Below are 25,077 nucleotides of genomic sequence, written 5' to 3'. Positions count from 1 at the left end.
AAAAAAAAAAAAAAAAGAAGAAGAGAAAAGAGAAAGAGAGGAGGGGAAAAAATATAACTCAAAAAAAAAAAAAAAAAAAAAAAAAAAAAGCAGCGGCGGGGCAGAGCTCGGGGGGCGAAGCGGAGCCGCCCAGCGCAGCCCCCGGGCCGGCAGCGAGCTCGGCGGAGCCCCCCGAGCCCCCCGAAGATGAACAAGCTGTACATCGGGAACCTGCCCGAGGGCGTCACCGCCGCCGAGCTGGAGAAAGTGTTCGCCGAGCACCAGATCTCCTTCAGCGGGCAGTTCCTGGTCAAGTCCGGCTATGCCTTTGTGGACTGTCCCGACGAGCAGTGGGCCATGAAAGCCATCGAAACTTTCTCGGGTGAGCGCGGGGGGAGCCCGGCGGGGCTGGGGGTCCACCCGCCATCCCCAAATCCTGATCCCCGATCCCCAAATCCTGATCCCTCATGGACCCCCGATCCCCAAATCCTGATCCCCGATCCCCAAATCCTGATCCCCGATCCCCAAATCCTGATCCCTCATCGACCCCCGATCCCCAAATCCTGATCCCTCGTGGACCCCCGATCCCCAAATCCTGTCTCTCGATCCCCAAATCCTGTCTCTCGATCCCCAAATCCTGACCCCCTCATCAACCCCCGATCCCCAGATCCTGACCCCCGATCCCCAGATCCTGATCGCTCATCGATCCCCAGATCCTGACCCCCGATCCCCAAATCCTGACCCCCGATCCCCAAATCCTGACCCCTCATCAACCCCCGATCCCTAAATCCCGATCGCTCATCGACCCCCGATTCCCAAATCCCGATCGCTCATCGATCCCCAAATCTTGATCGCTCATCAATCCCCGATCCCCAAATCCTGATCGCTCATCGACCCCCAATCCTGACCCCAGGATCCTTTCCGATCCCTCCTGACCCCCGAAATCCTGTGCCCTTAATCCCGACCCCTCGATCCCTTCCGATCCTCCCTGACCCCCTAAATCCCGACCCCTCCATCCTTTCCCATCCCCTCCATCAGTCCCGGATCCCCAAATCCCAAAACCTCGTTCCTTTCCGACCTCTTGATCAATTTCCGACCCCCGAAATCCCGACCCCTCGATCCCTTCTGATCCCCAAATCCTGAAACTTCGATCCCTTCTAATCCCCTCGATCCCTTCTGATCCCCAAATCCTGAAACTTCGATCCCTTCCGAGCCCCGAAATCCCGAGCCGTCGATCAATCCCCAAATCCCGACCCCTCGATCCTTTCAGATCCCTCCCGACCCCCGAAATCCCGACCCCTTGAACTCTCCCGTTCCCTAAATCCCGACCCCCAAAATCTCTCCTGATTCCTAAATCCCAACCCCTCGATTCTTCCCGATCCCCTTAAATCCCGACCCCTAAATCCTGACCCCCTAAATCCCAACCCCCTAAATCCCGACCCCTAAATCCTGACCCCCTAAATCCCAACCCCCTAAATCCCGACCCCTAAATCCTGACCCCCTAAATCCCAACCCCCTAAATCCCGACCCCTAAATCCTGACCCCCTAAATCCCAACCCCCTAAATCCCGACTTCTCAGTTCCTCCTGACCCTCTCGATCCATCCCGACCCCCTAAATCCCTCCTGACCCCCCAAAATCCCGACCCCCATCCCCTCCCCCTTCTCCAATCCATGCGATCCCGCTTTTTATCCCTTCCTCAAAAGCCCCAAAACCCGGGATGGGGACACAAAACGACCCCAAAATCCCGGGGATCCCCCAAAATCCCGGGGATCCCAAAAATCCGCGGGGATCCCCAAAACCCGCGGGGATCCCCAGAACTGGGAGCAGCCAGGGAGAAACTTGGGAAAAAGGAATTTGGGAGAAAATCGGGAATTTGGAGGTTTTTAAATTTTTTTTTTTTCCCTCCTCTCCATCTTCTTCCGCCCAGGCTCTTCCCGCATCTGATTTTTCTTCTTTTCTGCTCCCCCACCTCTCAAAAAACCAAAAAGAATTAATTAAGAAGAAGAAATAAATTTAAAATAAATCATGGAATTACCCAGCAGCGAGGAAATCCCTCTCCATTTTTCCAGGAGGAATCCATTTAATGTGGAATCTCCAATTTGGAGCTTTTCCGTGTGAAAAAAAAGAATTTTCTCTAAAGACTTTTCCTGGAGGGCTGAAAGAAAAGAGGGAGGAATTCTCCAAATCCACAAACAAACAAACAAAAAAAAAAAAACAAAAAAAACCCCCCAAATCTCAGAGCAATGGATAAAATATTCCCAAGGAACAATTCCAGAGGCACCAACCCCACGTGGAAAATGGATTTAATAAAAAATCCACTTTGCTGAGGGCTGGGTTTGGGTGGAATTCGGGAGAATTTGGGATGAATTTTGGGAAAATTCCCATTTTTCCCGAGGTTTTTTTATCCCAAAATTCCAACCCCGGGCACGTTTTGTTTGCAGGGAAAGTGGAACTCCATGGGAAGCAGCTGGAGATCGAGCACTCAGTGCCCAAAAAACAAAGGTAAAATCAGAGTTTTAATTGATTTTTAATTGATTTCGAATCGTTGCCGTCGGAATTATTAATTTGTGTTTCGGGGGAAAAGTAGGAGAGAAAAAAAAGCAAAAAATTCCACCTAAAAATGGAGAAATGTTGAAGATTTTGGGCTGGGATTTGTCCTCAGTGAGTTGAGTTTAATTAATTCACTCATAATTTCATGGATTGATTAAAAAAAATTTAATCGGCGAGTTTTTAATTTTTAAAATAGGTGGAAAAAAGTGAAATAAATAATTCTCCACGTGCTGCTCAAGGTGATGGATGGTTTTGGGGGCTGGGATTTCCAAACTTGTGGAAGAATCTGTGGAAAGAAAAAAAAAAAAATCGTGGAAATTATGGAAAAATTTCCCAACTCCTTTTGGCTCCTGGGCTGGGAAATGAGTGAAAATCCTTTGTTTGGGGAGAAAGAAAATTAAAAAAAAAAAATTAAAAATTAATATTTTTTTTTTGCAAATTCGATTTTAAAAAGTGAATTTTGCTGGGGAGAAAAGAATCAAAACCGGCACGTGGCTGCTGTGGGCGGGCAGGGGTGAAACGCTGATGGAAGTTTTGGGATTTTTGGGGTGAAAAAGGGCGTTTTTGGGGTTTCCCAGTTTCTCCCGCCCAGCCCATCCCTCTCCATCTTCTTTTGTTGTTCCCGGCTGGGAGCGCTCGGGAAAATCTGGGAATTCCTGAAAAATCCCTAAAAAATCCTGCCTGGATTTGTTATTGCCCAGAAATTCCGGGGTTTTTTTGTTTTTGGTTTTTTTTTTTTCCTTCCCCTCGTTTTTTGTACCTCCTCCCTCCCGAAATTCTTGGAATTCCCGGAATTCCCGATCCCAGAGATTCCAAATCCCTCCCACGTGACCCGGGCGAGAGAAAAGAGGGGAGGGGACGAAGCCGGAAAAATCCCGGCCCCAAAACTCCCAAAATCCCCAAAATCCTGTCCCAAACTTCCCAAAATCCCCAAAATCCCGACCCCAAACTTCCCAAAATCCTGCCTCAAAATTCCCAAAATTCCGGCCCCAAACTTCCCAAAATCCCGACCCCAAAATTCCCAAAATCCTGCCCCATAATTCCCGAAATCCGACCCCAAAGTTCCCCAATTCTGGTCCTAAAATTCCCAAAATCCCGGCCCTAAAATTCCCAAAACCTGCACCAAAATTCCCGAAATCCCAACCCCAAAGTTCCCAAATTCTGGTCCTAAACTTCTCAAAAATCCTGACCCTAAAGTTCCCAAAATCCCAACCCCAAACTTCCCAGAATCCTGACCCCAAAATCCCAGTTCCAATTTCCCAAATTCTGGTCCTAAACTTCCCAAAAATCCTGACCCTAAACTTTTAAAAATCCCAATTAAATTTAAATTTAAATTCCCAATGTTCCCAAATTCCAGTCCTAAACTTCCGAGAGTCCTGACCCCAAACTTCCCAAAATCCTGAACCCAAAGTTCCCAAATTCTGGTCCCAAAGTTCCCAAAATCCCGACCCCAAAATTCCCAAATTCTTCCCACAAAAATCCCAAATTCTGGTCCCAAAATTCCCAAATCCTGTTCCTAAATTTCCCAAAACTCCAGCTCCAAAATCCCCAAATTTCGGTCCCAAATTTCCCAAATTCTGGTTCCCAAATTCCCAAAATCCCAACCCCAAACTTCCCAAAATCCCAGTTCAAATTTCCCAAATTCTGGTCCTAAACTTTCCAAATTCCTAACCCCAAATTCCCAAAATCCCATTTCCAAATTCCCCAAACTCCAACCCAGAACTTCCAAAATTCAGCCCCAAATTTCCCAAAATCCTGACCCCAAATTCCCAAAATTCCCAATCACAAATTCCTAAATCCTGTTCCTAAACTTCCCAAATTCCCAGTGTGAATTTTCCCAAAATTCCAACCCCAAAATTCCCAAAATTCCCAACCCAAAATTCCCAATTTCCAACCCAAAATTCCCAAATTCTCTCCTTTCCCTGCCCTATTTTGGAAATCTTCAAATTCCCAAAAATTTTTGGGAGGGGGCTGATCCCAAAAAAACCCTGATCCCAAATCCAGCTGGGAATTCCCCAGCCCCGTTTTTTTGGCTCAAATTCCCGAATTTTGGTGGAATAATTTTAATTTTTATGAATTTATTTTTTCCCCTCCTTGATGATTTTTGTTACTGGAATTCCGTGAAAATTTACAAAATGTCATAAAAAAACCCAGGAAAATCCCAAATTTTCCCTTTTTTGGATAATCAATAATTTAGGGATGGGGAAAAAATTAAAAATATTTTGAGATTTGGATTTATTTTTCCTCCTGGGTGTAAAAAAAAATTGTTGGATTGGGCTGGAAAATCTCATTTTGGGGGATTTTTGGGGAATTTTGGGAAGGATTTTTGGATTTTTTGGGGGTGTGGAAAAAGCGATTTTGGGGTTTTTCCCATTAACTGGGGATTGTTGGGAGCTGAAATTCAAATTTTGGGGGTGAATTTGGGGAATTTTGGCTCCTCCAAACCCAAAAAAATGTGAGATGTGTCCTTAAAAATTGAATTTTTAAAAAAATTTTTATTTTTAGGAGTTTGTGTTTTTTTGTACTTTCTCTTTCTTTCTTTTTTTTTTTTTTTTTTTTTTTTTTTTTTTTTTTTTTTTTTTCCCAGACTGGAATTTCCAGTTTGGAGTGGAGGGAGCAGGAAATGGTTAATTAAGGGAGAATTTAGGGATGGGAAAAAAAAAAATTCCTCACCTTTCCCCTCCCCCCAAACCTGACTTTAATTTTTTTTCCCCTTTTTGATCCCTTTAAAAATGTGGGAATTTATTGTTAAAAATAAAAAAAAACAACAAAAACCCCCAAATTTATTTTTTTTCTTTATGTTCAAGTGCAAATAATGATGTAAAAAATTTTAATTTGGGTGGTTTTAATTAATTAATACCTAAAAACTCCAAGGAATTCTTTCCTTTTGTTTTATTCCTGATTTTTTAAAAACTCTCCTAAACAGAAATTTTAAAAATTAAATTAAAAATCCCAAAATAGGTTAAAATAGCACCAAAAAAAGGGATTTGGCTCCAAGAGGAATAAATTGATTTTTTTGGGATGAATTCTTGGGATTCTCCCAATTATTTTCATTATTTGGGGGAAAATTTTGAGCAGAATTCATTAAAAATCTTAAGTTTTGAGAAAATATCCATAAAAATGAGATTTTATGAACAAAAAGGAGATTTTGGGATAATTTTCGGTCGTTTTGAGCATTTTGTTGGTTTTTGGGAGTTTTTTTTTATTTTGTTGAGGAGAAAATTTGGGAGCAACTGGAAAATTTTCCTGGTTTGAGTCACTGGGGAAGCTGAAAAAAACAAAGATTTTGTTTAAAAAAAGAAATAAAAATTCAAAAATTGGCGGTTTTGGGTTAGGATTTGATTTGGGATTGATTAAAATAAAAAAATAGAAGAGAATTATTTTATCCCATTTCTACAGGGAATTCTTGATGTCCCATTTCCATTGGGAATTTTGTGTTCCTGGTGTCCCAATCCCAAAGAAATTCCCATTTCCATTGGGAATTCCTGGTGTCCCAATCCCAAAGGGAACAGGGAATTTCTCATTCCCATTTCCATCGGGAATTTCTGGTGTCCCAATCCCAAAGGGAATTCCATGTTCCTCGTGTCCCAATCCCAAGGAAATTCCCATTTCCATTGGGAATTCCTGGTGTCCCAATCCCAAAGGGAATTCCATGTTCCTCGTGTCCCAATCCCAAGGAAATTCCCATTTCCATTGGGAATTCCTGGTGTCCCAATCCCAAAGGGAATTCCATGTTCCTCATGTCCCAATCCCAAAGAAATTCCCATTTCCATTGGGAATTCCTGGTGTCCCAATCCCAAAGGGAACATGGAATTTCTCATTCCCAATCCTACAGGGAATTCTTCGTGTCTCATTCCCATTGGGAATTTTGTGTTCCTCATGTCCCAATCCCAAGGAAATTCCCAATCCCACAGGGAATTCCTGGTGTCTCATTCCCATTGGGAATTTTGTCTTCTTCATGTTCCAATCCCACAGGGAATTCCCAATCCCACAGGGAATTTCTGGTGTCTCATTCCCATTGGGAATTCTTCGTGTCCCAATCCCATCAGGAACAGGGAATTTCTCATTCCCAATCCCACAGGGAATTTCTGGTGTCCCATTCCCATTGGGAATTCTTCGTGTCCCAATCCCATCAGGAACAGGGAATTCCCCATTCCCGTTTCTATCAGGAATTCCTGATGTCCCAATCCAACTGGGATCAGGAAATTCCCATTTCCATCCTCATGTCCCAATCCCACAGGGAATTCCTGAGGTGTCTTTCCCATTAGGAACAGAGAATTCCTCATTCCCAATCCTACAGGGAATTCTTGATGTCCCATTCCCATTGGGAATTTTGTGTTCCTCATGTCCCAGTCCCAAGGAAATTCCCATTTCCATCAGGAATTCCTGGTGTCTCATTTCTGTCAGGAATTCCTGATATCCCATTCCCAAAGGGAATTCCATGTTCCTCATGTCCCAATCCCACAGGAACAGGGAATTCCCATCAGGAATTCCTGATGTCCCAATCCCATCAGGAATTCCCATTTCCATCAGGAATTCCTCATGTCCCGATCCCAAAAATCTCTCCCAGTTTCCACCCCCAGTCAGAGCCGGGTTTTCCAGCAGGATCCAAGTTCCCACCAGTACCCAGCTCCGAGTACTCCCAGAAATCCCAAAGTGGAATTCCCTGAAATTCCCCAAAATTTGGGATCCCCCCATTCCCAAATTTTGGCTCTTCCCGGGTCTCCAGGGAGCAGATCCAGAGGAATTCCCCATTTTTCCTCCTTGCTACCATGGGAAATGTTGATTTTTGTGCTGGAATTTTTCCCAGATTTGGGAATTCCAGGATTTTTTTGGGATGAGGGGCACAGAGAGTCTCAGATCTCCATCCCAATCCACGAAATTCCTGGAATTTTGCCAGCAGAGCTCCGGCTTTGCTCGATTCCCACGGAATTCCGGAGCCGTGGGATCAGCCCTGGAACTCCCTGCAGCTCAATAATCCTAATTAATCAATCCTAATTAATCAACCTTAATTGAATAATCCTAATTAATCAATCCTAATTAATCCTAATTAAATAATCCTAATTAATCAATCCAAGTAATTCCCATCTTGAGGGAATCCCAAACTCCCAGAGTTTTCGCCTGCCTGGGATTGGGAAAGGGAATTTGGGATTTTCCCTTTTCTGCCCGTCCCTATCCCAAATATTCCCTGGAATTCGTGGATCCCATCCAGCTGGGATTTGATCAATATTTACCTGGGAATTCCTGGGAATTTTGGGATCCTCTTCCCATCAAAATCTCCCCAAAAATGTGACCAAAGGAGCCTCAAATCCCCAGGTGCAGATTTGGGATCCCCAGGTAGGAAAATCCCAAAGGATTTGATGTTTTGATGGAATTGTTCCAGGAGTCTGGGAATGCCAGGAACTGTAAATCTGTGAGTGACAGCTGTCAATCACCTGGATAATGAGCAGCAATTAGCCAGGAATTCCAGGATTTTGGGAGTGGCCCCGTGGGATTTGGGATCTTTCCCAGAGGGAGGCGCCGGGCAGGGCTCAAATCCCACATTTGGGATTTTCCTGCTCCAGGTCTGCTCCCAAATGGGGGCAGAATTTTGGGAATTCCCCCAAAAATCTGGAATGTTCTGGCTTTAATCCTGAGTTTTATCCAGGGATTTTGGGATTATTTGGGATCTGTGCTGGGATGAGGAACAGCCCTGGGAGAAAATCCCCTGTTAAAATTTGGGATTGAACCAGGAGCTGCTGTGCTGGGAAAAGGGAATTGGGAAGAACAAAATTCTGGAATTTTGCTCCTCAGGGGATTCTGGAATTTCACTCCTGAAGGATTCAGGAATTTCACTCCTGGAGGATTCCGGAATTTTGCTCCCAGTGGAATTCTGGAATTCCAATCCCAAAAGAATTCTGGAATTTCACTCCTGGGTGGACTCTGGAATTTCTCTTCCAAGGGGATTCTGGAATTCTGCTCATGGGGAGGATTCTGGAAATTCTATCCCAAAAGGGGTTCTGGAATTTCACTTCTGAGAGAATTCTGGAATTTCGTTCCCAGAGGGATTCTGGAATTTTGTTCCTAGAAGAATTCTGGAATTCCACTCCAGGAAGGATTCTGGAAATTCACTCCTGGAGGAATTCTGGAATTTCGCTGCTGGGGGAATTCTGGAATTTCACTCCCAAAGGGATTCTGGAATTTCACTCCTGGAGGAATTCTGGAATTTTGTTCCCAAAGAGATTCCAGAATTCCACCCCCAGAGGAATTCCAGCCCCGCAGTGAACCTGGACCCACCAGGAATCCCCAGAATTCCCAGGGAATTGCTCAGATCCCAAATTTCCCTTTTTCCATCCTTGCAGGAGCCGGAAAATCCAGATCCGGAACATCCCGCCCCAGCTGCGATGGGAGGTAGGAGCGGGGGGTTTGTTAATTAATTAATTCATTAATTGGCTCTTAATTACCTGGGAATCCCCGGAGAGCGACCCCAACCATTCCACAATTCCCGTTAATTCCAGTTTGTTTGGGGTTTTCCCACTGTGCAGGGAATAAACGGGATACTCATTTCCTACTGGGAATTTTCCCTGGCTCAGTTTTCCTCCTGCTGGCTCCAAGATTGATCCTGGAGCTTCCTGGTGTTAATTACTCAGGAATTCTTAATGACCCTGATGGAATTCTTAACGAGCCTGATGGAATTCCTCATGATCCTGATGGAATTCCTCACGATCCTCATGGAATTCTTGACGATCCTCATGGAATCCTTAATGATTCCAATGGGATTTCTAATTATTATCATGGAATTCCTAATGATGCTAAATTAATTTTTAACAATCCTGATGGAATTATAAACAATCCTAAAGGAACTCTTAGCCATCCTGATGGAATTCTTGACAATCCTCATGGAATTCTTGACAATCCTTATGGAATTCTTAACGATCCCAATGGAATTCCTCACAATCCTAAAGGAATTTCTAACGATCCTAATGGAATTCTTAATGATAATGATGGAATTCTTAATGATCCTAAAGGAATTCCTAAAATTCCCAATGGAATTCTTAATGACCCTTTTTCCCTTTTTCCCAGGTTTTGGATGGGTTGCTGGCCCAGTACGGCACCGTGGAGAACTGTGAGCAAGGTAGGCAGGAAAAAATCCCGGATTTCCCGAATTTTCCTGAATCCCCATCCCTCTTCCTGAATCCCCACCCCCTTTCACAAATCCCGCCCCTTTTCCCAAATCCCCACCCCTTTCCTGATTCCTTGCCCCTTTTCCCTAGTCCCCACCCCCTTTTCCCAATCCCCGCCCCTTTCCCCATATACCCGCCCCTTTTCCCAATCCCCTCCCCTTTTCCCAATCCCCACCCCTTTCCCAATCCCCTCCCCTTTTCCCAATCCCTGCCCCTTTTCCTGAACCCCCTCCCCTTTTCCCAATCCCCACCCCTTTTCCTGAACCCCCTCCCCTTTTCCCAATCCCTGCCCCTTTTCCCAATCCCTGCCCCTTTTCCCAATCCCCACCCCTTTTCCTGAACCCCCTCCCCTTTTCCCCAATCCCCGCCCCCTTTTCCCAATCCCCGCCCCTTTTCCCAATTCCCTCCCCTTTTCCTGAACCCCCTCCCCTTTTCCCCATCCCCGCCCCTTTTCCCAATCCCCTCCCATTTTCCCAATCCCCACCCCTTTTCCTGAACCCCCTCCCCTTTTCCCCAATCCCCGCCCCCTTTTCCCAATCCCCGCCCCTTTTCCCAATTCCCTCCCCTTTTCCTGAACCCCCTCCCCTTTTCCCAATCCCCGCCCCTTTTCCCAATCCCCGCCCCTTTTCCCCAATCCCCGCCGCCTTTTCCCAATCCCCGCCCCTTTCCCCAATCCCCGCCCCTTTTCCCAATCCCCGCCCCTTTCCCCAATCCCCGCCCCTTTCCCCAATCCCCGCCCCTTTTTCCAATCCCCTCCCCTTCCCCAATCCCCGCCCCTTTCCCCAATCCCCGCCCCTTTTCCCAATCCCCGCCCCTTTTCCCAATCCCCGCCTGTTTCCCGTCCCGCAGTGAACACGGACAGTGACACGGCCGTGGTGAACGTCACCTACGCCAGCCGCGAGCAGACCCGGCAGTGAGTGAACTCGGAATTCCCGAATTCCCTCATTCCCCATTCCCAGATCCATCCTGAAACTGAATACCCTACTTCCTAAAAATCCTCAAAATCCCAAAATAAGCTCCCAAAAATCCCCCCATTCAGGGCCATCCTGAAGCTGAATATTTTACTCCCCAAAACCCTCAAAAGTCCCCCCTTAAACTCCCAAAAAACAGAACAAAAATCCCAAAAACCAGAAAAAAACTCCCGAAACACCCCAAAAAACCCCAGAAACCTAAAAAAAACCCAAACCCAACACTCTGAAAAAACCTGCAAAAAACACCATAAAACCCCAAAAAATCCTGAAAAAAAACCCTAAAAAACCCGCAAAAATCCCAAAAAAACCCTTAAAAGCCCCCAAAAATCCTCAAAAAATCCCAAGAAAACCCCTAATAAAATCCCAACAATCCTCAAAAAATCCTCAAAAAAACCCCTAAAAAAACCCCAAAAATCCTCAAAAAATCCTTCAAAAATACCCAAAAAACCCCTAAAAAAACCCCAAAAATGCTCAAAAAACCCCCAAAAATTCTCAAAAGAAACCCCAAAAAATCCTCAAAAAAAATCAAAAACTCCTTAAAAAAAACCCCCAAAAAACCCCTAAAAAACCCAAAAAAACCCAAAACAACCCCCAAAAATACCCAAAAATCCTCAAAAAACCCTCAAAAAAACCCTAAAAAAAACCAAAAAAATCTTCAAAAAATCCTCAAAAAACCCCCAAAAAATCCTCAAAAAATCCCCCAAAAATCCCTAAAAAATCCCCAAAAAATCCTAAAAAAACCCCAAAAAATCCTCAAAAAATACCCAAAAATCCCCCTAAAAACCCCCCTAAAAAAAACCCCCTGACCCTCCCTCAGAGCCATCCAGAAGCTGAACGGGCAGCAGCTGGAGAGCCACGCCCTGCGCGTTTCCTACATCCCGGACGAGCAGCCCGAGAACGGGCGCAAAAAATCCTCCAAAAAACCTCAAAAAATTCTCAAAAAAATCCCCCAAAAAATCCTAAAAAAACCCAAAAAAATCCTCAAAAAATCCTCAAAAAATCCCCCAAAAAAACCCTAAAAAAATCCTCAAAAAATCCTCAAAAAATCCCCAAAAAATCCTCAAAAAATCCCCAAAAAAATCCCAAAAAATCCTCAAAAAATCCTCAAAAAATCCCCCAAAAAATCCTCAAAAAATCCCCAAAAAATCCTCAAAAAATCCTCAAAAAACCCCCTAAAAATCCCCCAAAAAACCCCCTGACCCTCCCTCAGAGCCATCCAGAAGCTGAACGGGCAGCAGCTGGAGAGCCACGCCCTGCGCGTTTCCTACATCCCGGACGAGCAGCCCGAGAACGGGCGCAGACCCGGCCCCGCCCGCGGCCCCGCCCGGCCCGGCTCCCCCTCCCCCCCCGCGGGGCCGCCCCCCCGCCAGCCCCCCCTGGAGCTGCCCCTGCGCCTGCTGGTGCCCACCCAGTTCGTGGGGGCCATCATCGGCAAGGAGGGGGCCACCATCCGCAGCATCACCAAGCAGACCCAGTCCAAGTGAGCTGGGGGGGGTTGGGGGGTTTTGGGGGTTTTTTGGGGGGTTTTATGCGGGTTCTATGGGGGTTTTGGGGGATTTTTGGGTTTTTTAGGGGTGTTTTGGGGTTTTTTAGGGGGTGTTTTGGGTTTTTTTGGGGGGTTTTATGGGGGTTTTTTGGGGGGTTTTATGGGGTTTTTTTTGGGTTTTTTTAGGGGGTGTTTTGGAGTTTTTTGGGGGTTTCATGCGGGTTCTATGGGGGTTTTGGGGGATTTTTTGGGTTTTTTAAGGGGTGTTTTGGGGTGTTTTGGGGTTTTTTAGGGGGTGTTTTGGGATTTTTATGGGGGTTTTGGGGGGTTTTTGGGGGGGCTTTTGGGTTTTCTTTGGGGGTTTTTGGGGAGTTTTTTGGGGGGTGGGATTTTTTGGGGGTGTTTTGGAGTTTTTGGAGGGCTTTTTTGAGGTTTTTTTTGGGTTTTTTGATGGGTTTTTTTGGGGGATTTTGGGGTTTTTTTTGGGGTTTGGGGTGTTTTTTTAGTTTTTTTCCCCAATCCCTGATTGTTTTTAGGATCAGCGTTCCCCCTTTATTTGGGGTGTGGGGCAGCCTGGAAGCTCTGGGGTCCTTCCCAAACCCTGATTGTTTTTAGGATCGATTTTCCCTGCCTATATTTGGGGTGTGGGGCAGTCTGGGGGCTCTGGGTGCCCCCCAAACCCCGCGGTGTCTGTAGGATCAGTGTCCCCCCTTTATTTGGGGTGTGGGGCAGTCTGGGGGCTCTGGGTGCCCCCCAAACCCCGCGGTGTCTGTAGGATCAATGTCCCCCCTTTATTTGGGGTGTGGGGCAGTCTGGGGGCTCTGGGTGCCCCCCAAACCCCGCTGTGTCTGTAGGATCAATGTCCCCCCTTTATTTGGGGTGTGGGGCAGTTTGGGGGCTCTGGGTGCCCCCCAAACCCCGCGGTGTCTGTAGGATCAGTGTCCCCCCTTTATTTGGGGTGTGGGGCAGTTTGGGGGCTCTGGGTGCCCCCCAAACCCCGCGGTGTCTGTAGGATCGACGTGCACCGCAAGGAGAACGCGGGGGCGGCAGAAAAGGCCATCAGCATCCACTCCACGGCCGAGGGCTGCTCAGCCGCCTGCAGGATGATCCTGGACATCATGAACAAGGAGGCCAAGGACACCAAGACGTGAGAGACCCCTGGGACCCCACCCTGGGACCCTCCCATTCCCTGGGATCATCCCATTCCCTGGGATCATCCCATTCCTTGGGATCCCACCCTGGGACCCTCCCATTCCCTGGGATCCCATTCCCTGGGATCATCCCATTCCCTGGGATCCCACCCTGGGACCCTCCCATTCCCTGGGATCCCATTCCCTGGGATCATCCCATTCCCTGGGATCCCATCCCCAGATCCTCCCATTCCCTGGGACCCCACCCTGGGATCCTCCCATTCCCTGGGACCCCACCCTGGGACCCTCCCATTCCCTGGGATCATCCCATTCCCTGGGACCCCACCCTGGGACCCTCCCATTCCCTGGGATCATCCCATTCCCTGGGATCCCACCCTGGGACCCTCCCATTCCCTGGGATCATCCCATTCCCTGGGATCCCACCCTGGGATCCTCCCATTCCTTGGGACCCCACCCTGGGATCCTCCCATTCCTTGGGATCCTCCCATTCCTTGGGATCCCATCCCCAGATCCTCTCATTCCCTGGGATCCCATCCTGGGATCATCCCATTCCCTGGGATCCCATCCCCAGATCCTCCCATTCCCTGGGATCCCACCCTGGGATCATCTCATTCCTTGGGATCCCACCCTGGGATCATCCCATTCCCTGGGAATTCTCCCATCTCCACATTCTGTCATCCCTGATCCTCCCATCCCATTCTCTTCCCTCCTTTTGGGTTTTTTCCTCCTTTTCCCATTCCCATTCCCATCTCCACCCCCATTCCCATCATTCCCATCATTTCCATTATTCTCATTATTCCCATTATCCTCACCATCCCCATTATTCCCTTCATTCCCATCCCTGTTCCTGTTCCCATTATTCCCATTCCTATTCCCATCCCCATTCCCATCCCCATTTCCATTCCCATTATCCCCATTATCCCCATTATCCCAATTATCCCCATTATCCCCATTATCCCAGTTATCCCAGTTATCCCCAGTTATCCCCAGTTATTCCCAGTTATTCCCAGTTATCCCAGTTATCCCCATTATCCCCCAGGGCTGACGAGGTGCCCCTGAAGATCCTGGCCCACAATAACTTTGTGGGGCGCCTGATTGGCAAAGAGGGGCGGAACCTCAAGAAGGTGGAGCAGGACACGGAGACCAAGATCACCATTTCCTCGTGAGGGGGCCCTGGGGTCCTTTGGGGTCCCTTCCCACCCTTTTGGGGTCCCTTCCTCATCCCTTCACCATCCATCCCTTTGGAGTCCCTTTGGGGTCCCCTTCCCAATCCTTTGGGGTGCCTTCCCCATTCCTTTTGGTGTCCCCTCCCTGCCCCTTTTGGGGTCCCTCCTGTCCCTCCTGTGCTGCAGAGCCCAGCACTGCTCGGTGCCCAGAGCTGGGATTTCCCATTCAAACCCCATTTTGGGGGAAAAGTGGCCCTGGCACAAACCCTGCACCCTGCACGGGGTGTGTCCCTGTCCCCAGGTGTGTCCCTGTCCCCAGGTGTGTCCTTGTCCCCATCAAATGGGTGTGTCCCTGTCCCCAGGTGTGTCCCTGTCCTCCCTGGGTGTGTCCCTGTTCCCTGGGTGTGTCCCTATCCCCTTGGAGTGTCCTTGTCCCTTTGGGTGTGTCCCTGTCTCCAGGTATGTCCCTGTCCCCTGGGTGTGTCCCTGTCCTCCCTGGGAGTGTCCCTATCCCTCTGGGTGTGTCCCTGTGCCCCCAGGTGTGTCCCTGTCACCCCCAGGTGTGTCCCTGTCCCCTGGGTGTGTCCCTGTCCCCGGGTGTGTCCTTATCCCTGGTGTGTCCCTGTCCCCAGGCTGCAGGAGCTGACCCTGTCCCTGTCCCTGTCCCTGTCCCTGTCCCCAGGCTGCAGGAGCTCACCCTGTCCCTGTCCCTGTCCCCAGGCTGCAGGAGCTCACCCTGTCCCATCCCTGTCCCTGTCCCTGTCCCCAGGCTGCAGGAGCTCACCCTGTCCCATCCCTGTCCCTGTCCCTGTCCCCAGGCTGCAGGAGCTCACCCTGTCCCATCCCTGTCCCTGTCCCTGTCCCCAGGCTGCAGGAGCTCACCCTGTCCCTGTCCCTGTCCCTGTCCCCAGGCTGCAGGAGCTCACCCTGTCCCTGTCCCTGTCCCTGTCCCCAGGCTGCAGGAGCTCACCCTGTACAACCCCGAGCGCACCATCACGGTTCGGGGCTCTCCCGAGAGCTGCTGCCGCGCCGAGCAGGAGATCATGCGGCGCGTGCGCGAGGCCTACGAGAACGACGTGGCAGCCATGAGTGTGAGCAGGGTCCTGGGATCCAAACTGCACCTCATCCCTGTCCTGATCACCCTGATCACCCTGATCACCCTGATCACTGCCCTGATCACCCTGATCACTGCCCTGATCACCCCCCACCCCTGCCCTGATCACCCTGATCCCCCCTGATCCCCCTAATCACCCCCAATCACTGCCCTGATCCCTGCCCTGATCCCTGCCCTGATCCCCCTGATCACCCTGATCACCCCCAATCACTGCCCTGATCCCCCTGATCACCCCATCCCTGTCCTCATCACCCTGATCACCCTGATCCCCCCCAATCACTGCCCTGATTCCTGCCCTGATCACCCCATCCCTGTCCTAATCACCCTGATCACCCCCAATCACTGCCCTGATCCCTGCCCTGATCACCCCCAATCACTGCCCTGATCACTGCCCTGATCACCCCCCACCCCTGCCCTGATCACCCTGATCCCCCCTGATCCCCCTAATCACCCCCAATCACTGCCCTGATCACCCTGATCATCCCATCCCTGTCCTGATCCCCCTGATCACCCTGATCACCCCAAATCACTGCCCTGATCCCTGTCCTGATCCCCCTGATAACCCCCAATCACTGCCCTGATCCCTGCCCTGATAACCCCCAATCACTGCCCTGATCCCTGCCCTGATCCCCCTGATCACCCCCAATCACTGCCCTGATCCCCCCAATCCCTGCCCTGATCCCCCCCATCCCTGCCTTGATTCCCCCCCATCCCTAGGACAATCCCCCCTCATTCCCAATTTTATTTCTTTCCCCAGTTTCAATCCCCCATTCCCATTTTCTCCCTCCCCACCCACAATCCCTCCTCGTTCCCAATTTCCTTCCCCAGTTTCAATCCCCCATTCCCATTTTCTCCCTCCCCAGCTGCAGTCCCACCTGATCCCAGGTCTGAACCTGGCTGCTGTCGGGCTCTTCCCGTCCTCGTCCCCCGCGGTGCCACCACCCCCAAGTGTCTCTGGGGCCACCCCCTACAGCTCCTTCCTGGTGAGTGACCCCAAATCCAGTTGGGGACATTCCTGAAACTGCCCCAGGATGGGCAGGGGACCCCAAACCTGACTGGGGACGTGCCTGAAACAGCCCTAGATGGGCAGGGGACCCCAAACCTGCCTGGGGACATTCCTGAAACAGCCCCAGATGGGCAGGGGACCCCAAACCTGCCTGGGGACGTGCCTGAAACTGCCTCAGGATGGGCAGGGGACCCCAAACCTGCCTGGGGACGTGCCTGAAACTGCCCCAGGATGGGCAGGGGACCCCAAACCTGCCTGGGGACGTGCCTGAAACTGCCCCAGGATGGGCAGGGGACCCCAAACCTGCCTGGGGACGTGCCTGAAACAGCCCCAGATGGGCAGGGGACCCCAAACCTGCCTGGGGACGTGCCTGAAACTGCCCCAGGATGGGCAGGGGACCCCAAACCTGCCTGGGGACGTGCCTGAAACAGCCCCAGCTGGGTAGGGGACCCCAAACCCACCTGGGGACATTCCTGAAACTGCCCCAGGATGGGCAGGGGACCCCTGGCAGCTCCTGCTCCCAGCTCAGGGATTTTACACTGATCCTAAATGGTGACACTGACCCCAAATGGTGATACTGACCCCAAATGGTGAGAGGGACCCCAGACAGTGACAAGGACCCCAAATGGTGACACTGATCCCCTCCCAGTGACCCTGACCCCACACAGTGACCCCGAATAGTGCCCCTGCCCCTCCCAGTGACCCCAATCCCACACAGTGACCCCAAATAGTGCCCCTGCCCCTCCCAGTGCCCCTGCCCCTCCCCATGCCCCCTGACCCCGTGCCCCGTGTCGCAGCCCCCCGAGCAGGAGACGGTGCACGTGTTCATCCCGGCGCAGGCCGTGGGCGCCATCATTGGCAAGAAGGGGCAGCACATCAAGCAGCTCTCGCGCTTCGCCAGCGCCTCCATCAAGGTGGGGACACAGGGGCTGCCACCCTGGCACCATTGTCACCCTGTCACCATTGTCACCCTGCCACCCTGTCACCCTGTCACCCTGCCACCATTGTCACCCTGTCCCCATTGGCACCCTGTCACCATTGTCACCCTGTCCCCATTGGCACTCTGGCACCATTGTCTCCCTGTCTCTATTGTCCCCCTATCCCCATTGTCACCCTGTCCCCATTGTCCCCTTGTCCCCAGCTGTCCCAGTGTCTCTCTGTCCCCACTGTCCCGCTGTCCCCATTTTCCCCATTGTCCCTTTGTTCCCAGCTGTTCCCAGTGTCTCCCTGTCCCCATTGGCACCATTGTCCTCATTATCCCCCTGTCCCCATTGTGCCCTTCTCTTTATTGTCCCCATTGTCACCCTGTCCCCATTGTTCCCTTGTTCCCAGATGTCCCCAGTGTCTCCCTGTCCCCATTGTCCCCTTGTTCCCAGCTGTCCCCAGTGTCTCCCTGTCCCCATTGTCCCCTTGTTCCCAGATGTCCCCAATGTCTCCCTGTCCCCATTGTTCCCTTGTTCCCAGATGTCCCCAGTGTCTCCCTGTCCCCATTGTCCCAGTGTCCATCCCGTGTCCTCCCATATCCCCCATGTCCCCCATGTCCCCCTGTCCCCCACGTCCCTCATGCCCCTCATGCCCCTCATGTCCCCCATCTCCCCACATCCCTCATGTCCCCCATGTCCCCCACGTCCCTCATGGTCCCCCATGTCCCCCTATCTCCCCACGTCCCTCATGCCCCCCATGTCCCCCATGTCCCCCCATGTCCCCTATATCCCCCATGTCCCCCATGTCCCCCCATGTCCCCTATATCCCTCATGTCCCCCATGTCCCCATGTCCCCTATATCCCCCATGTCCCCCCATGTCCCCACATCCCCCCTGTCCCGTGTCCCTCACGCCGTCCCGTTGCAGATCGCGCCCCCGGACGCTCCGGACTCCAAGGTGCGCATGGTTGTCATCACCGGCCCGCCCGAGGCGCAGTTCAAGGTTGTCCCTCTGCTGTCACCTCCTGGGGACCTCGGGGTGTCCTGGCAGGGGGGGGACCCCAGTTCTGAGCCCCCCAACCTGCAGCGGGGTCATTGCAGGATTCAAATGGGATTGGGATTGCAGAGAACTGGGATTTTATGGGAAACCCCAGCCCAAATTTGGGGATGGATTTTTGGGGTGGGACATTTCCAACTCCACCCCTCTCCAGGTTCAGGGCAGGATTTATGGGAATCCCCTTCCCAAATCTGGGGATGGAGTTTGGGGTGGGGCACTCCCAACTCTCCATCCCTCTGCAGACTCAGGGCAGGATTTGTGGGAATCCCCTTCCCAAATTCCCAAATTTAGGGATGGATTTTTGGGGTGGGACATTTCTCACTCCCTGTTCCCAGGGGCTGAGTGGGTTTGGAATTCCAAATTTGGAATTTTATGGGATGCTGTCCCATCCCAAATCCAGGAGTGGAGAGTTTGAGGTGGGACATTTCCAGCTCCACCCCTCTCCAGGTTTGGGACGGGATTTACGGGGTGTTGCCCTATCCCAAATTCCCAGATTTGGGGCTGGATTTTTTGGGGTGGGACTTTCCCAACTCTCCATCCCTGTGCAGGCTCAGGGCAGGATTTATGGGAAGCTGAAGGAGGAGAATTTCTTTGGGCCCAAGGAGGAGGTGAAGCTGGAGACGCACATCCGAGTGCCGGCCTCGGCCGCGGGGCGCGTCATCGGCAAGGGCGGCAAAACCGTGAGTGCGACGGGATTCCTGGGAAAGGGATTGGTGGGAGAGGGATGGGATTGATGGGAGAGGGATGGGATTGATGGGAGAGGAATGGGATTGATGGAAAATGGGATGGGATTGGTGGGAGAGGGATGGGATTGATGGAAACAGGATGGGATTGATGGGAGAGGGATGGGATTGATGGGAGAGGAATGGGATCGATGGAAAATGGGATGGGATTGATGGGAGAGGGATGGGATTGATGGGAGAGGAATGGGATTGATGGAAAATGGGATGGGATTGATGGGAGAGGGATGGGATTGATGGGAGTGGGATGGGATTGATGGGAGAGGGATGGGATTGGTGGGAAATGGGATGGGATTGATGGGAGAGGGATGGGATTGATGGGAGAGGGATGGGATTGATGGGAAACAGGATGGGATTGATGGGAGAGGGATGGGATTGATGGGAGAGGGATGGGATTGATGGGAAACAGGATGGGATTGATGGGAGAGGGATGGGATTGATGGGAGAGGGATGGGATTGATGGGAGAGGAATGGGATTGGTGGGAGTGGGATGGGATTGATGGGAAACAGGATGGGATTGATGGGAGAGGAATGGGATTGGTGGGAGAGGGATGGGATTGGTGGGAGAGGAATGGGATTGATGGGAGAGGGATGGGATTGGTGGGAGAGGAATGGGATTGGTGGGAGAGGAATGGGATTGGTGGGAGAGGGATGGGATTGATGGGAGAGGGATGGGATTGATGGGAGTGGGATGGGATTGGTGGGAGAGGGATGGGATTGGTGGGAGAGGGATGGGATTGGTGGGAGAGGGATGGGATTGATGGGAGAGGGATGGGATTGATGGGAAATGGGATGGGATTGGTGGGAAGCAGGATGGGATTGGTGGGAGTGGGATGGGATTGGTGGGAGAGGGATGGGATTGATGGGAAATGGGATGGGATTGATGGGAGAGGGATGGGATTGGTGGGAGAGGGATGGGATTGGTGGGAGAGGAATGGGATTGGTGGGAGAGGAATGGGATTGGTGGGAGAGGGATGGGATTGATGGGAGAGGGATGGGATTGGTGGGAAATGGGATGAGATTCCCAGGAAAAGGACTGGAATCCCGGGAAAAACTCTTGAATCTGGGAAATGGCCCAATTTCCCAGAAAAAGGCCGGAATTCCAGGGAAATGCCAGGATTCCCAGGGAAATGCCAGGATTCCCAGGGGAATTCCAGGATTCCCAGGGGAATTCCAGCATTCCAGGCCTCCCCTGCCCCGCAGGTGAACGAGCTGCAGAACCTGACGGCCGCTGAGGTCGTGGTGCCGCGGGAGCAAACGCCTGACGAGAACGAGCAGGTGATCGTCAAAATCATCGGACACTTCTACGCCAGCCAGGTACGGCCAGGGGGACTGGGGGGACTGGGGGGGACTGGGGGAGACTGGGGAGACTGGGGGGGACTGGGGGGGACTGGGGGAACTGGGAGACTGGGGGGGTCCCCACAGGTGCTCCTGGGGTTCCTGAAACCCTCGGGATTTCTGGAATAAATCCCGGGATTCCTGAAACCTTTGGGGTTCCTGGGTTGAAACCAGAAATTCCTGAAACCCACGGGATTCTTGAAAGCCTCAGGATTCCTGGGTTGAATCCAGGGATTCTTGAAACCCACGGGATTCATGGATTGGATCCTGGGAGTCTTGAAACTTTCAGGATACCTGGATTGAACCCCAAGATTCCTGAAACCCTCAGGATTCCTGGATTGGGTCCCGACATTCCCAAATTGAGTCCCAACATTCCCAAATTGAATCCCGACATTCCCAAACGGAATCCCGACATTCCCAAATGGAATCCCAACATTCCTAAATTGAATCCTGACATTCCCAAATTGAATCCCGACATTCCCAAATTGAATCCCGACATTCCCAAATCAAATCCCGACATTCCCAAATGGAATCCCAACATTCCCAAATTGAATCCCGACATTCCCAAATCAAATCCCGACATTCCCAAACGGAATCCCGACATTCCCAAATTGAATCCCAACATTCCCAAACGGAATCCCGACATTCCCAAACGGAATCCCGGCGCTCCCGGCTCTCGTTCCAGATGGCGCAGCGCAAGATCCGCGACATCCTGGCGCAGGTGAAGCAGCAGCAGCAGAAGGGGCAGAGCGGGCAGAGCCAATCCCGGAGGAAATAGGGAACCCCCAATCCCAAAGCCCCGAGAGGGAGCACAGGGCGCGGCCAGAGCGGCCGGGAGAGCCTGGGAACAACCGCCGGGAAGGGACTGGGATCGGGAATGCCGGGATCGGAGTGGGGATGGACTGGGGATGGACTGGGATCGGGAATGCCAGGATCGGAGTGGGGATGGACTGGGAATGGACTGGGAATGGACTGGGGATGGACTGGGAATGGACTGGGATCGGGAATGCCGGGATCGGAGTGGGGATGGACTGGGAATGGACTGGGATCGGGAATGCCGGGATCGGAGTGGGGATGGACTGGGATGGACTGGGAATGGACTGGGATCGGGAATGCCGGGATCGGAGTGGGGATGGACTGGGATGGACTGGGAATGGACTGGGATCGGGAATGCCAGGATCGGGAATGCCGGGATCGGAGTGGGGATGGACTGGGGATGGACTGGGAATGGACTGGGATTGGGAATGCCGGGATCGGAGTGGGGATGGACTGGGGATGGACTGGGGATGGACTGGGAATGGAGACTGGGGATGGAGATTGGGGATGGAGATTGGGGATGGAGACTGGGAATGGACTGGGAATGGATATTGGGGGTAGAGATTGGGAATGGAGATTGGGAATGGACTGGGAATGGATTGGGAATAGACTGGGAATGGACTGGGAACAGACTGGGATCGGGAATGTCAGGATCGAAGTAGGGATGGACTGGAAACGGACTGGGAATGGAGATTGGGGATGGAGGTCAGGGATAGAGATTGGGAATGGAGATTGGGAATGGAGATTGGGGATGGACAGGGGTTGTGAATGGAGATTGGGAATGGAGATTGGGATGGACAGGGGTTGTAAATGGAGATTGGGAATGGAGATTGGGGATGGAGATTGGGGATGAGTTGGGAATGGAGATTGGGGATGGAGATTGGGGATGAGTTGTGAATGGAGATTGGGGATGGAGATTGGGATGGACAGGGGTTGTAAATGGAGATTGGGAATGGAGATTGGGGATGGAGATTGGGGATGAGTTGGGAATGGAGATTGGGGATGGAGATTGGGGATGAGTTGGGAATGGAGATTGGGGATGGACAGGGGTTGTAAATGGAGATTGGGAATCGCTTCCCACCAGGGCAAGGGCTGGGCTCTGGGAATTCCCCAAAAACGGGAATTTTCCAACTTTTTCTCCTCCCAAAAATGAGAAAAGGAGAATGGGGAAGGAGAATGGGATGGATTTGGAGAAGGGGACGTGGAAGAAAAACTGGGAGTGAGGAAAAAAATGGGAATTTGGGAGAAAAATGGGAAATTTGGGATCAACTTGGAGAGGCGGGAATGACAGAAGGAAATTTGGGATGTAAAAAAAATGGGAATTCGGGAAAAAAAGCAAAATTGGGATGGATTTGGAGGATTCCCAGAGGTTAAAAAATGGGAATTTGGGATAAAAAAGCAAATTTGGGATGAATTTGGAGAGGAAACTTGGGAATCTCCCCAAGTTTTTTTTTAGGGATCAAAAAAATTGGGAATTTGGGACAAAGCCGTGAACGGAGCCCAGCCCTTCCCAGCAGGAATTTTGGGGGAAAAATCCCCAAAAAATCCTCTTGGAACAGCAGGAAAAGCAGCTTTGGGGAAGGGAAATTTCCTGGAATTCTGCAGATCCAGGGAATTAAAAAAAAAAAAAAAATCCCGGGAATGACAAAAAACCACAAAAAAAGCTCAAAAAAAGCTACCTCAGGTGCGATTACCTCAGCTATGGAATATTCTGATTTTTTGGGTTGTTTTCACTTTATTTTGGGGTTTTTTTGGTGGGGGGTTTCGCTGATATTTTATATAAGAGGTGCTAACGGGGAAGATTTTATTTTTTTAATGAAAAAGAGAAAAAAAAAAGAGATTTTTTTTGGAATTTTTTTTTTTTTTTCATGAAAGAATCCTGGACCTAGTGGAAAAGATGGCAGCAGCTTTCTTATTTTTTGATTTTTTGTTGTAATTTTGGGGCTTTTTCCCAACCACTTGAGGAATTTCAGCTCTCAGGCATCGTCGCTCTCCCAAAAAAGAAAAAGATAAAAATCTGGGAAAATTCCAAATTTGATTTTCCCAGCGGGAAAAACTTGAATTTTTTCCTTTTTTTTTTTTTTTTCCTTTTTTTTTCCAGTTTTTTCAATTTTTTTCCATGGATTTCAAGGAATAAAAACCAAACTTGAACCCGGTGCTGGCTGAGAGGATTTTCCCAATCAGATCCAACCAAATCTGATTTTTTTTGGATTTTTGGGAATTTTTCTACTCCTGGGCAGCGTTTTCTATGCAAAGTGGGGTAAATAAAAAAGTTTTTTTTTTTGTGCTGGTTTTATTTTCACACTCTCAGAAGCCATAAAGAGAATTTTTTTCTATATTTGATAAAAAAAAAAAAATCCTAAAAATCCCAAGGAATTCCAGAGGGGTGGTGTCAATCCATCTTCTCCACTATGGTGCTGTGAAATTTAAAATAAAAAATAAAATTAAAAAAAAAAAAAAAAACACCACAAAAATAATTATTTTAAAAGAGAATTTTTTTTTGCCTCTGTTTTACGGAGGGAAAAAAAAATAATTAAAGGAATAAATTAATTTTTAAAAATTAATTTTAAAAAAAGGAAAAAACATTAAAAAAAAAAGGGAAAATAATTTTTAAAAAGGAAAAAATAATTTTTAAAAAGAGAAAAAATAATTTTAGAAAAGGAAAACATAATTTTTAAAAAGGAAAAAGGAATTTTTAAAAAGGAAAAAGGAATTTTAGAAAAGGAAAAAAAGAATTTTTAAAAAAGGAAGAAATAACTTTTAAAAAAGGAAAAAAATAATTTTAACAAGGAAAAAAATTTTTAAAAAAGGAAAAAAATAATTTAAAAGAGAGGAAAAATGTATTAAAAAAAGGAAAAAAAAAATAAAAGAAGAAAAAAAAAGCTTAAAAATATTAAAAAGTCATTTTTAAAAATGGAGGAGGAGGGAGAGAAATGAATTCATGAATTCCTTCCTTAAGTGGGAGCTGATTTTAATTCCCTACAAACGCACAGGGAGGAGGGAGAGGAGAATTCCCAACCCCAGCTCCAAAACCTCCACAGGGTGATTCTTGATCAAATCCCTTTTTTTGGGGTCAAATCCCTTTTTTTTTGGTGTGAATTCCTTTTTTTTTAATCAAATTTTTTCAGCTAAAATCCCTCTTTTTTTGGGGGGTGAAATCCCAATTTTCTTGCTGAAATCCCTTTTATTATTTTTTTGTGAAATCCCAATTTTTGTTCTGCTAAAATCCCTTTTATTTGGGGTGAAATCCCATTTATTCCCTTTTTTTTTTTTTCTTTAATTCAGGAAAATCCAATTTTTTGGACAAAACATTCAACAAAAAAATAACCCAAACCAATCCCAAAAAAAAACCCCCAATTTTGGTGCTGTTTTCCCCCAATCCCATGATTCTTCCCCATCCCAAATATTTGGAATTTGGGAATGGGGGGGGAGCTCTGAACTTTTATTCCCAAAAAAATTTTGGGGTGAAAGGAGCCGGATTTGGGATTTTTTCCCCAATTTTCCTTGGAATTTTTGTCAGGAAAAAGTTTGGAATACTTGAAACTCCCAGTCTCAGCAATCCCAAACTTTTCCCATCCAGGAATAAAAATTAAAAAAATAAAAAACCAGGAATAACAA

At 49.4% G+C, this 25,077-nt stretch overlaps 1 protein-coding gene across 2 annotated transcripts; it reads left to right on the top strand.

The window, feature by feature from the left end:
• Window positions 1-186: 186 nt before the first annotated feature.
• IGF2BP1 (insulin like growth factor 2 mRNA binding protein 1) lies at window positions 187-21,494 on the top strand (the record flags this gene model as incomplete). Of its 2 annotated transcripts, XM_079327959.1 has the most annotated exons (16): window positions 187-361; window positions 2,422-2,482; window positions 8,872-8,920; window positions 9,593-9,644; window positions 10,543-10,606; window positions 11,482-11,566; window positions 11,948-12,144; window positions 13,163-13,297; window positions 14,341-14,463; window positions 15,423-15,558; window positions 16,445-16,564; window positions 17,385-17,501; window positions 18,437-18,511; window positions 19,114-19,245; window positions 20,509-20,622; window positions 21,329-21,494. In XM_079327959.1, 16 exons carry the CDS (start codon window positions 187-189, stop codon window positions 21,419-21,421), a joined length of 1,728 nt encoding a protein of 575 aa, XP_079184085.1. In that variant the 3' UTR covers window positions 21,422-21,494. The 2 variants fall into 2 exon arrangements, with proteins under 2 accessions (XP_079184085.1, XP_079184084.1); XM_079327958.1 differs by lacking the exon at window positions 11,482-11,566 and having other exon boundaries at window positions 11,875-12,144.
• Between the last annotated feature and the right edge of the window lie 3,583 nt (window positions 21,495-25,077).

Source organism: Erithacus rubecula (genome assembly GCF_903797595.1).
Source record: "Erithacus rubecula genome assembly, chromosome: 27".
Classification (NCBI taxonomy): domain Eukaryota; kingdom Metazoa; phylum Chordata; class Aves; order Passeriformes; family Muscicapidae; genus Erithacus; species Erithacus rubecula.
The sequence above is the reverse complement of the archived record's forward strand: the minus strand, read 5'-3'. Positions and strand labels throughout refer to the sequence as shown.